Raw genomic sequence first — 12,536 nt, 5'->3', positions numbered from 1 at the left:
ATTTATTTATTTTTTTCATTTTTAAGATGGCTGCACTACAGGATTCTGTTTGTGTGCGCGTTTAAACTCGCATGCTTTTAGATCCTTCTTGATAAAAATTGTGAATGAATGAGGTCAGGATATTATGACTCATGTTTTTTTTTTTTTTTTTTAATCATCTTTGTATCTTAATCCCAGGGATAATGACTGGTGTTAAAGAGATGACGATGCGAGGGGAAATAACTCGTTTTTTTTTTAAATCTGCGCGAGCGATGCACAGCACCCCTGCTGGCCGAGTGAAATATCCATCCATTTAGCGTTGCCAAATCTAAGTAGGCTCATCCGCGTTTGACCCAGCATGACAGAAAAAGAGGTCAGTAATGAGACAGAGATGAATAGTTAGCTGGAAATAGAGGGGTTTGGACAGAAGCATGCAGCAGAGTTACTTGAGTACTCGCTTTCCCCTGAGAGACTGGAGACAAAAGAGCCGGAGTCGTGAACAATAATACTCTGTATGCAGTCTCTATGAATGTGGGTGTATGTGTTTTGGTGTGGACTGTTGTGTGAGAGCCTGTTTTTGTTTCAGTATAAACACTGCCTTTCACTGACATCTAACGTGGGGTCATGGTGCTTTGTGTTTTTCCAAGAGCAGTGGAATGTGTGAACCTGCCACATGCCTCTCCCTTTCTCTCTGTTTTCTCTCCGACCAAGCACTCGCTGGCGGGTGATTTGCCAATCATATATGCATAATCAGTTGTCTGGGATACCAGCTCTTTCCCCTGGAACGGGCTGGTGTCCCCTGCGTGCGTCTCTCGGAGAAAGAGGTCGCTACTCGCGGAGGGGAATGGCTGACGTTCGTGCAAACTTCTGGCCCCGTTTATTTGCATATGCATGGTGGTACAGCAGGTTATGAAGGGCACAAAAGGCCGGCCTGGAGATGAAGTGACGGGGGGAAAACAGAAGAGTGAAAAATCTGAATGAAAGGGGTTAGTCGTGCCCAAGGGGGGGAAAGGATTAAAGTGGAATTAATTGATTTATGTGCCAATTTGGGGGCATCAAAAGAAGCGATGTTGCCATATGTGAAAGTGTTAGTAAGTAGTTGCCTATTTACACATTCAGCAGACATAGATCAACATTAGCATCCATTTAGAGTTGCATTTCTGTCCGCGTAATGAATAGGAATCCAATGTCCGCTCTCCTTTGGCTGCTTCATCAATTCCCGAAGAAGATATCCGGCTTTTAGCTGCTAAATGCTCTACTGTGTCCAGCGGCAAGTTGATTACTCTGTCTGTCTGCTGTTCGGTGCTGGACGCTCTATCAGAGCTTCAGCTACAAGATAACAGCTGCTTACAACGGCTATAAATGAAGTTGATGACAGTGGCGTTCTAGGCTTGAAACGAGAAGCTAAAAGAGGCTCTCAGTAGGGCTGCAGCAAACCCCACAGATGGGAGATTTTGACAAAAATGTTACTTGGTGCAGCTTTAAATCTGTAGAAACTGTTACTTTTAGCATTTTTTTCTTTTATTTGTTGATGGAAGTGAACATTTATCAGCAGTGTTCCCGAAGAATACATCCAGCTTTTTAGCAGCTAAATGCTTTGCTGTGTTCGTCGACTTGCTTCTTTATCTGCAGTTTAGTGCTTAGCAGGTAGTGTGCGGTGAGTTTATCAGAACTTCAAAGATAATGTTGTCTACATCGGCTATAAATGAATTTGATGACAAGGAGGTTCCGGGGCAGACCCTTGAAATGAGCAACTAAAAGAAGTTAAAAGTCTCCAAGAGCTGCAGGAAAAAACAATCCAATTTGAAAAGAGTTCAGCAAATTTTTTAATCTGTGTTGCCTTTTCATTTTAGTAATTCAGCACTAGCTTAAAAAGTGTGCGCTAGCTGCTAACCTCTGTTTTTTGACATTTGGTAGACAAAGTGAAGATTCATCAGGGCTGCTCATGGATTCCCTGAAGAAGACATCCAGCTTTTTTGGCAGCTAAATGCTTTTCATTGTTCTCCTCCTAGTTTGCTAGTTTACTTTGTCTATCTGCTGTTTGTACTTACAAGGACAATAAATAAAGCTTATGACAACGGAATTCGAGGCCGAAACCTTCAAATAAGTTGTTAAAATATGCTTCCACGGAACTGCAGGGAGTTACCCAGCTGGAAAATGATTAAAAAAAAAAAAACGTGCTTAGGGCTTTTAAACTGTATTAACAATTTGAGTAATCTGAGGGTCATGTAAACAAGCTGCAAACACACCATTGACTTAACTCCAGTATTAATCACCGTGAGCTAACAGTGGTGCTGTCCTTCTGTTCACCTGGTGGGAAGAGCTGTAAGCTAGCCGCTAATTTCTGTCCTTCATTTGTTGAAGCGGTGGTGAAGATTTCTTGGAGATTTATTCCTGAAAGAAAACGACCGTAAGCTTTTATTTACTCCGGCTCCAAAGAAGAACACAGAATAACATGATAAGACAGAGTGACACAGACAGAGAGCGTGAGGAGGGGGAGTGAGCATTACTCAGCAGATTACAGAGGTCGATTTAATGGCGGTATGACGTTTTCCCCCCACATGCCTCCCCCGCCCGACACTCACACGCTGTGTCTGCCTGCAGGAGTCACCCTCAGCTGGAATTACTCGGCCACCCCAATCAATACCTCCGACATCCCGTTTGCCTTTTTCCTCCATCACCGTGACTCGCCGTGCGAATGTGTGTGTGTGTGTGTCACCTGCGTGCGTGCGTAGTGTGGAAAACCATGTGCCGTGTGCCTCAGCGTGCAGCGCTAATAGACATTGTTGCTCATCGCCGGCCGCCTGACTTTCTCTCCCTCTCTTACCGCGTTAGGTGATAGCGATGCGGCACATGCACATGTGTAGATGGATAAATAAAGACAGGGCGAGTAATTTTCCCCTGCTTCACTTCGTCCCCGTCACAGCTCCTCTTCCTGAGGGTCTAACCCTCGTGAAGGTCACCCGTCTGCCATGCCGTGGGATCGCACACTGAATGCCGTTGGTCCCCGGTGTTTGAATGAACAACACGCTGCGCTTATTTGCTCAACAATCAAACCCATCACTTTATCACTACTGTTAAGGAAGGCCTTTTTATATGTGTGTCGGCTCTAAATGTGGGCTTTTCACCAAAAAAAATAAATATATATATATATATATATATATAAGCTACTCTAGGGTACATTGCCCATTAATATATTTATGAATGTTACGCTGCAGCATAAATGTTGACGAGGTAAAACTCTTGAGTCACCTTCTCTATTCTTCACTTCTCCTCTCTTAGGTTTTCTCGTTTACGGAGCCTCAACCTATCCAACAACCACCTTGGCCAGTTCCCCCTGGCCATCTGTGACATCCCCACTCTGACGGAGGTCAACCTCAGCTGTAACTACCTGGCCTCTGTCCCCGGCTCTGTGGGTGCCATGACCAAGTAAGCAACAATAGGAACTGACCGAGGACACAGATGCAGTGACAGTCACCGTAATAATACCGCAAGATCTAGATATCTGGTAAAGCCAGAGACTCGGTCCAATTCAATTTGCTGCTTGATATGTTGGTGATTGTGTTTATCGTCGACTACTTACTTGCATTGCTGCCATCTCGGGGCCGAGCAACAAGTGAACCTCTTCCCTAACCAGCCACCAGCCAACCATTTTGACTGCGTCAAAAGTTTACTTAGTGAGATGTGGGAGTTCCTTCGCAACGGTCACATGGCATAACAACCACAATGATTTACTTTGCTGGTTCCAACACATGGGCAAACAACCGCCTAACTTGTGCGAACATGTGTGGTGCTGGTCTGGCCTGATTTTAAAACTTTTTTTAAGATAATCTGCTTGTGTTTTGGTGCATACAAGTTTTTCTTTGCATTTCTCATCACGACTATATTGCTAGTAAAACATTCATCTTTTTTTTTTAACAAACTGCTTAATTACATATCTGAAACTAACTTGGGCTTACTTGAGATGAGAGTTTTACCATGCATTCTCCCATAAATTACAGATTTTGTAACTCTAGGCTCCTTTAAGATGATGGTACATGGTACAGATTTTACTTGTTGAATACCGTGGGAATGCTTTTTTCAGTTTTGCACAGGCCTTCTTGACTGTGGAAATAACTGGTTATTCAATCTTGAAAAGTGTCAAACGAATTTACCAAATGAGCCTTTGGGATTAAGGGAGGACCTGGGTTAGCGCTGACAGTGTGTGTAGTACACGTGCCTCAAGCTGAAGCAGCATTCAGAAGTAAACATACAGGTATGTGGGTTGAAACAGAGCGAGATGAGAATTTAATCTGCAGGAATGATCTGGTATGCCTATAAATTCCTGTAGTGGCCAGAAGGGCCTTTATGCTGCTGCTGCTGCTGCCATCTGCTGGATATTGTTGCGACAGGTCCTACTTGGCATGTCGCAGGTTTTATCTTGAGGTACGGCGTGCTTGCAAATGAATAAGATTCTTTGTTCACCTAATGATTGAGTCTAATTAGATGTTCCTCTCTCAGCCTCCAGACCTTCCTGTTAGACGGAAACAGTCTAAATGACCTCCCCGGTGAGCTGGGTTCCCTCCAGAGGCTGAGTTACCTGGGTCTTTCCTTCAACCAGTTCAACCACGTGCCCCAGGTGCTGGAGCGCTTGACCTCCATGGAGAAGCTGTGCATGGCCGGCAACCACCTCGAAACGCTCACCCTGCAGAACTTCAGGCTGCTCCACGTCAAACACATCGATCTAAGGTACGACAGTCCAGGCGGATCATTCTGGCTCGAAAGGTGGCAATTAGACGGACTGCGTCAAACGTTTATGGGTTGGGGTGGTCATGGGTTATATAGCTGAACAACTTTGCGGAGAACGGGCCGCGCCGTTTCAGTCTCCGCTCCTGCGCGTCCCAAGCCAAGCGTGTACCTGATGACAAATGTCATCCTGTAATGATAGAAACAAAAACACAGGGAGGAAGCCAAACCGTTCCGCAGACAGTGAGACAGCACGCAGTCAGGAAATCATTTGCCTGCAGTGGTTCCATCAGGTGTCTTCCCATTGTCTGGAAAATAGCAGAGTTGTCGTGACTTGCACTATTTTACAGTTAATACTTCACCGTGTCTTGTAGAGGGTTTGTGGATTCTCACAAAACAGAGATCTCCTGGCATCGCGTTCGCTGTGAAAGTCTTGTCTGTTAAAAATGTCAGCGCCTGCTTTATGTAATCGTAAATGCAATTAAAACTGAGCTGTTTGTGAATTTGAAAAGGTCATCTTGGAATTTGTGAACTTGTCATGGGCATTTTTAGAGGAGACAGGTGTCAGTCAAGGCGAGCAGGGCAGAGATAATTAATCTGGCTGTCGGTTGAATAAACTGAAAACCAAATACAAAATAACATACTTACATCTTTTGCATCTTATTAGTTTTTTGGTTGTAATAATTGGCACTTAAGAGATAAGCAGTAGGTAAGCGCCAACTCTCTCCATCCACTTAACACAGCTGAGTCCGAAGCAAACTAATGAGACAGCACAATCTATCAGCAGCCACCCAAGGCATGTTCCCCGACTTACAAGAAAGGCCACGGCCTGTTTCAATCAGCCGAGTCCAACTGGAGATGAACCTTTGCCTCCTCACTGCCTCCCCTGTCAGGTTGAATAAGATCTCCATCATGGTGCCAGATGAGCCGGACCTGCTGCGGCACGTGACCCAGCTGGATGTGAGGGATAACAGGCTGACTGACCTGGATGCGTCGGTCTTTCCCCGACTGGAGGTGCTTCACTGCGAGAGGAATCACATCGCCAGCCTCCGGGCCAAGGGTTGCTTGCTCAAAGGCATATACGCCTCCAACAACGGTGGGTTTGGCGTCCGTTTTTTCTCACACATGATCAGAAAACAGAGGTGACCTTCACGTTACCTACACACTTTTGTCGTTTCTAAACTTGAAAACACTGACAGATATCCCTCCTGTCGCCCCCTTTTTCCTGGAAAACTCTGCTTCAGCAGCTTTTCGTCTCCGAACACTTACATTACTCTCATCAGTGCTGCAGTCTCATTGTCTGTCTCCATCATTCCTCTCTAACTTATCATCATCACCCCCCCCCCCAAATCTCCCCTCCAATCTTCTATCCACCTGCCTTTGTAATAGACCGCGTCTGTCCTTGCTCTAGGTTAATGTGTCTGGGTTTTCTCCCTACAGAGCTGCGACAATTGGATGTCAGTCCCTTGCCCTCCAATCTCAGCTACATGGATATCTCGAGGTGAGAAAAAAGTGCACGTGGAACAAAAAAAAAAAGCAGCAATGAACACAAAAAGAAATGTGAAATGTACACCTGACTTGTACTACAAGGGCATTTGACTGCGCGGGGAATCACTCTTTAACCGCGACTTTCTTCTGTACTTAGCTTATTAGCGGTCTGTCAAAAGGCACGGAAGAGCTATTGTGTTTTTAGCAGCTAAAGCAATTGAAAATGTTATTTTTTAACACGGCATCAAGAGACTTAATTACACCCTTTTTTTGCGAAACCCAAAACGCTGAGACGTCAGGTTCCGACTAAACAGCCTCTGAAATGTTATGGGAAAGAACGGGGCTCCAGTACAGCGTATCCCATGTTATGTACACCACTCTGCAAGATCATTAATCATCATCGCCGCCCCTTCTCCCCTTGTAGGAACCATATGGAGTCCCTGCCAGACTGGCTGTGTGAAGCAAAGAAACTGGAAGTCCTGGACGTGAGCCACAACCTCATCGCCGAGCTCCCTGCGCGGTGAGTCTCTCTCGCGGGCGAACGTGTCTGCGAGACTGTAAACGGAGCACAATGCTGTGTTATTCTCCCTGCCCTTTGTCGGCCGGTCGTCTATCCCCCATGGGGTCCCATAAATCACACAGATAGCCCTTAACCTCCGCAGCCCTCGTCCATTCTCTCCCTCTTTATATAGCCTTTTAGAAGGTCAGTTCAGGTGCACCTCTTCCTCTCCTCTACTGCGTGTCTGCCTTGTCCACTCTGTCTCACTCTTTTTTTCCCTCCCTCCCTCTCTCTCTCTGGTCTCCTCATTGTCTGTAGATTTATTTTTTACCCAATAAGTGTCAGAATGATGAATTTCATCTGCAAGCTCCACTAGAGGCACTTCTGTCTATCTATCTATCTATCTATCTATCTATCTATCTATCTATCTATCTATCTATCTATCTATCTATCTGTCTATCTATCTGTCTATCTATCTGTCTGTCTGTTTGTCTGTCTGTCTGTCTATCTATCTATCTATTCGCTTTCATAAAAGTGGATGCTTAATATTGTAGCGCTGACCCCGCCGTCTGTATGTTCCCCGTGTGCCGCAGGTTGTTATGCAGCAACAGCCTGAGGAAGTTGAGCGCAGGACACAACCAGTTGCAGAAGCTGCCCGAAAGAGTGGAGCGCCCTCTGCTGGAGGTTTTGGATGTACAGCACAATCAATTGGTGGAGCTGCCCTGCAGTCTGTTCCTCAAATCTGACAGGTAACATTAATCTCTGGCTGGAAGTGATATATATATATAAATATATATATTTTTTTGCTAATATGCAGCCAAAATCTGTCAAGAAGATTAAGTGTTCAGAAACTGCAGGTATGCTAGGATGAAGGGCAGAAATTATGAGTTGGGATTTTTAATCAAGGATAGAGATAACCAAAGGACGCAGATGACAAATATAAATGGCGTACGTGAAGAACAAGAGGATGTTTGAGTAGAGGGCTCAAAGACGAAGGAATTCGCGTAGAAGTGATTAGAAGTGACTTGTTTGCATTTTCCCAGTCTGTTGGACAACAGGAATTTGCTTTTTACTTCCAGCTTACGAAGCGTAAACGCGTCGGCCAATAAGCTGGAGCACCTGCCTCCATCCAGTCTGTCAGACGAAAGCCACAGCATCCTGCAGGAACTCTACCTGACCAACAACAGGCTGACGGACAAGTGTGTGCCCATGCTTACAGGACATACGCACCTGCGAGTTTTGCACATGGCCTACAACCATCTCCAGACCTTCCCCGCCAGGTAAAGGACTCGAGCCTCGTCGTGATTTGTCTTTCCACCCGTAAATCACACTAGAGCTGGAGCTAATGACCGTACATTGCTTTCCCGTCTCCTGCAGTAAAATGGCCAAGTTGGAGGAGCTGGAGGAGGTGGACCTGAGCGGAAACATGCTCAAGACGGTCCCCACCACAATTATGAACTGCCGGCGGATGCACACACTCATCGCCCACTCCAACGCAATTGAGGTCTTTCCGGAGGTCATGCAGCTGATGGAGATGAAAGTGAGCCTCTAGCAACAGCACATGCGTGTTCTGCATATAAATATATATTTGCGCGAGCGTTGACATATTCTCTTCTGCTCTCAGTGCGTGGATCTGAGCTGCAATGAGCTGAGTGAGATCACGCTGCCGGAGAACATGCCTCCGAAGCTGCAGGAGCTGGACCTCACGGGAAACCCTCGCCTCAACCTGGACCACAAGACCCTGGAGCAGCTTAAGTATGTCATTGTTTTTCTGCAAATGCTGCCATTTGCAGACCCTACTGTGACTGTAACCTTCTTATTTTTCATGTTTTTTTATGTTTAATTTTATTTTATGTATTGTCTATTTGAAATAACCAGAATGCAACACTCTCAGTATTTAATTTTTATTAATTTATTATTTATTTATTTTTATTTTTATTTTTATTTTATTTTTTATTTTTATTTAATTTTTATTTATTTATTTATTCATTTTTATTTTAAATATATTTTCTGTATTGTATTTTGTCTTGTGTATTTATGGTCTTGAGCCTGAAATAAAGTTTCATTCATTCAGTGGTTTACGTATTTTTGCCACAACACACTACAGTGAATTTAATCTCTTTCTTCTTTTCCAGTAATATTCGCTGCTTCCGCATTGATCCGCCGCCGACCTTCTCGTCGAACGAGGCATCCGGTGGGCCTGCTGTGTGGAGCCATGGTTACACAGAGGCCTCGGGCGTCAAGAACAAGTAAGCTCGGCGCAATTGATGAAGCAGCGCCCGCCGTCACTCTCGTCCATTGATGCCTCACTAATCCAGACCTCTTGAGAATGAGCATCGCTCAAAGCCACATGAATCACGTACATTCACATGCCAGAGTTGCTCTGTGTGTAATAACTTTCCAATTCAGTAAAACCAGATATGGAGGTTTATGCTAAAAGGGCGATGATGTCCGATGTGTCCTTGGTTATTAGTGTGTGGATTAAGGAAATTGATGCGCAAACAGAGAAGTTATTATCTTTTGAAGCCCTCGTTGTTTCTTCATAGAGCGCGTGCCTCTTTCTTTTCAGGCTCTGTGTTGCGGCCCTATCGGTAAACAGTTTCTGCGGGAGTCGTGAAGCTCTCTACGGCGTGTTTGATGGTGACAGGAACGTGGAAGTGCCCTACCTTTTGCAGTGCACGATGAATGACGTGCTGGCGGAAGAACTACACAAGACCAAAAGCGAAGAGGACTACATGACCAACACCTTCCTCGTCATGCAAAGGTACGCGACAGGTTCAATTATATTCACTGTATGTTGCAGATTTCTACAACCAACGATTTTATCAGATCAATTTAACGTCCTTTTTTTCCCGTACGTATTCTTCTTCTTTTCCCTGTAGGAAACTTGGGACCGCGGGACAGAAACTGGGCGGCTCAGCAGCTCTGTGTCACATCCGGCACGACCCCACGGACCCCGGCGGCTGCTTCACCCTCACGGCCGCCAACGTTGGCAAGTGCCAGGCCATCCTGTGCCGTGACGGGAAGCCTTTGTCCCTGTCCCTGCTTCACAATGTAGGGCTTGAGGAAGAGTACCGCAGGATCCGGCAGCACAGGGCTATCGTCACTGAGGTAGGGACCTTTCAAAAGGAAGAGATGACGTGTTTTTTGACGCGTAATACGCAAGCACTGTACTGATTCGTGTGCCGTCTTCCGCAGGACAACAAGGTGAACGGCGTGACGGATTCGACGCGAATCATGGGCTACTCCTTCCTCTACCCCTCCGTCATCCCTTGCCCCTACGTGCAGACGGTCACTCTCACCTCTCAGGACGAGTTCTTCATTCTGGGCAGCCGCGGCCTGTGGGACGCCGTGTCTCCGACCGAAGCCGTGGAGGCCGTCCGGAACGTCCCCGACGGCCTGGCCGCCGCCAAGAAGCTCTGCACGCTGGCGCAGGGTTACGGCTGCACCGACAGCCTCAGCGCCGTGGTGGTCCAGCTCAGCGTGAGCGAGGACTGCTGCTCCTGCTGCTGCTCCGAGCCTCCGCAGCCGCCGCCCAGCCCCGGCCTGGGCCCGTATCCCTCGTCGTCCTCCGGCATCAAGGAGCGGCCCTCGGACGGCTCCCTCCCCGTGCCCCCCTCCTCCTGCAGCGAAATCAGCAGCGAGATCAGCACCAGCGAGATGAGCAGCGAGGTGGGCTCCACCGCCTCCTCCGATGAACCCCCGCAGAGCTCCCTGGTGCTGCTGCAGGAGCAGCCCCACCACCCTCACCTCCACCTGCACCACCCGGCCCACCTGCTGTCCCTGCAGCACCAGCAGACCCACGCCGCGACCCAGCCCTGCCAGTACCTGTTCCCGGGCTCGGAGCTACCCTCCGCCCGCAGTTGCTGCGCCCTCCACCCTGCCTGCTTGGCTGGCTCCTTTCAGAGGCAGCTCTCCAGTGCCACTTTCTCCAGCGCCTTGTCCGACAACGGGCTGGATAGCGAGGATGAAGAGCCCATCGCCGGCGTCTTCTCCAACGGGAGCCGCGTGGAGGTGGAGGCAGACGTCCACTGCCTGAAAGGAGAGTCCTCCTCCTCCCCTTCGCCTCAAACACCAGCACCCGCATCCTCCAGCCAGGAACGCACCCAGCTCACCCTCCCCCCACCTCCTCCACCTCCACCGTGCACCCCGGAGCCTCTAGAGGAGGGAGTCGACCAAGGAGAGGCCGAGAACGGGCTTGAGAGAGATGAGTCCTGGCAGAGCGTCGGAGCGGGAGGCGATGGAGCGAAGCTGGCAGGCAAGAGGAGGGTGAACGGGTCCGTGGCTCGCCAGGAAAAGAGTCACAACCTCATCGAGGTGGCGGCCGACGCTCCCTCTAAGAAATCCGGGGGTTACTTCACAGCTCCGGCGCAGCCCGACCCGGACGACCAGTTCATCATCCCCCCCGAGCTGGAGGAGGAGGTGAAGGAGATCATGAAGCAGCATCAGCAAAAACAGCAGAAGCCGCCGGGGGCCGACCAACCCACGGACTATTACGACACCCCTCTCTGAACGGCGAGAGCGGCCCCGCGTCCTTCGCGCCACCGTAACCACTCTGATGTCCACACAAAGACACACAAAGAAATGGAGGCTGCGAAGTGCACACGAAAAAGTTTCGTCCGGCTTTTTCCGAGCGGCCTCATCATTGGAGAAACGTGCACTGCAACCGCTCCACCCGAACTCATAGAATGAAACAAGCAAATGAGCCCTTTAATGATACTCAACCCTTTTGAATAGCCTGGACACAGCCCCTAGTGTTCATGGTCGTGCCCTTCTCGCAGACCGTGGAACGTTATTTTTAGACAACCAGCTGAGTATGTAATCAACACTAGTCTCTTTGCAATAGCATTAGCCACAACACTTGTTAATATGGATAGCAATTCCATGGTTTGTTTATTTGTTTGTTTGTTTGTTTGTTTTGTAAGAACTTACCATATCTTTTAATGTGAAAGCAGTGAAGTTGCTGAAAGAACTTTTTAAAAACAGAGACACATATTCTTTTTATTATCAGTAAAATATGTTGAATGGTACACCATTAATACCACACCTAACTGTTGTAGATAGGGCACTTAAAATACTGTATTTCTTCAGTAAATCATGGCTCTTGGCCTGTAAAATGGCATAGAATTTTTTTGTAGAAATTTGCAATACTAACTCCTAGGAGTTGCATACTCTTTATGGTGACTCAGTCACTTTTACTAATCTTCTCTGAGAGAAATGGTGATTTTTTTTTTCCAATGATTGTAAATAAGAGAAATGTTGTATACTGATGCTTTTAAAAGGAACTGCGTACCTGTATGTCGGTGAAGGTTTTAGTGGTGGGGAGGATGTGTTTGTTTGCTGTTTTGGAGGTGACGCCCCCTCCTCCCTTATCTGAAAAAGTAGACACACACACACACACACACGGACAAGGCCACACACAAACACACCCACACACAAATGTAAATGTGCAATTGCAGGTCGGAAACCCCAACATTCCATGCAATATAACTACACTACGTTGCTATGGTTTGCTCCACTTTGTTTAACTGTGATGTCCTGTAGTCATCACTGTATCTATTGAACACTAATATCAACTGATATTTGCATGCACACACACACACACACACACACACACACACACATACATACAGACATAACACAGAAACACACATACATGGACACTCACAGGTAATATTAGCCCCACCTCCCTCCTACAGTAACTGTTCTCACCGGCATGACTGTGTCAAGTTCAGTAATACAAACAAATATATCCACATGGAAAAGAGACAACACAAATGTTCCTGTCTTTGGTATAATAAATTTTAAATTTGTGAATATAAGTCACGTTGTCTGGGACTTGATT

At 47.1% G+C, this 12,536-nt stretch overlaps 1 protein-coding gene across 1 annotated transcript in view; it reads left to right on the top strand.

The window, feature by feature from the left end:
• Positions 1-12,513, top strand: part of phlpp1 (PH domain and leucine rich repeat protein phosphatase 1) — a 41,211-nt gene extending 28,698 nt beyond the window's left edge. The window contains exons 5-17 of the mRNA XM_047589027.1: positions 3,262-3,408; positions 4,480-4,707; positions 5,598-5,800; positions 6,145-6,205; positions 6,617-6,712; positions 7,285-7,440; positions 7,771-7,971; positions 8,069-8,231; positions 8,316-8,446; positions 8,827-8,940; positions 9,261-9,455; positions 9,574-9,802; positions 9,890-12,513. Of these exons, the coding sequence (XP_047444983.1) occupies positions 3,262-3,408; positions 4,480-4,707; positions 5,598-5,800; positions 6,145-6,205; positions 6,617-6,712; positions 7,285-7,440; positions 7,771-7,971; positions 8,069-8,231; positions 8,316-8,446; positions 8,827-8,940; positions 9,261-9,455; positions 9,574-9,802; positions 9,890-11,203 (3,238 nt within the window). The 3' untranslated portion in view covers positions 11,204-12,513. The remainder of the gene's footprint in view (positions 1-3,261; positions 3,409-4,479; positions 4,708-5,597; positions 5,801-6,144; positions 6,206-6,616; positions 6,713-7,284; positions 7,441-7,770; positions 7,972-8,068; positions 8,232-8,315; positions 8,447-8,826; positions 8,941-9,260; positions 9,456-9,573; positions 9,803-9,889) is intronic.
• Positions 12,514-12,536: the final 23 nt, after the last annotated feature.

The sequence above is a fragment of the Mugil cephalus genome, chromosome 7 (assembly GCF_022458985.1).
Source record: "Mugil cephalus isolate CIBA_MC_2020 chromosome 7, CIBA_Mcephalus_1.1, whole genome shotgun sequence".
Lineage (NCBI taxonomy): Eukaryota > Metazoa > Chordata > Actinopteri > Mugiliformes > Mugilidae > Mugil > Mugil cephalus.
This window is presented reverse-complemented; position numbering and strand designations above follow the sequence as displayed.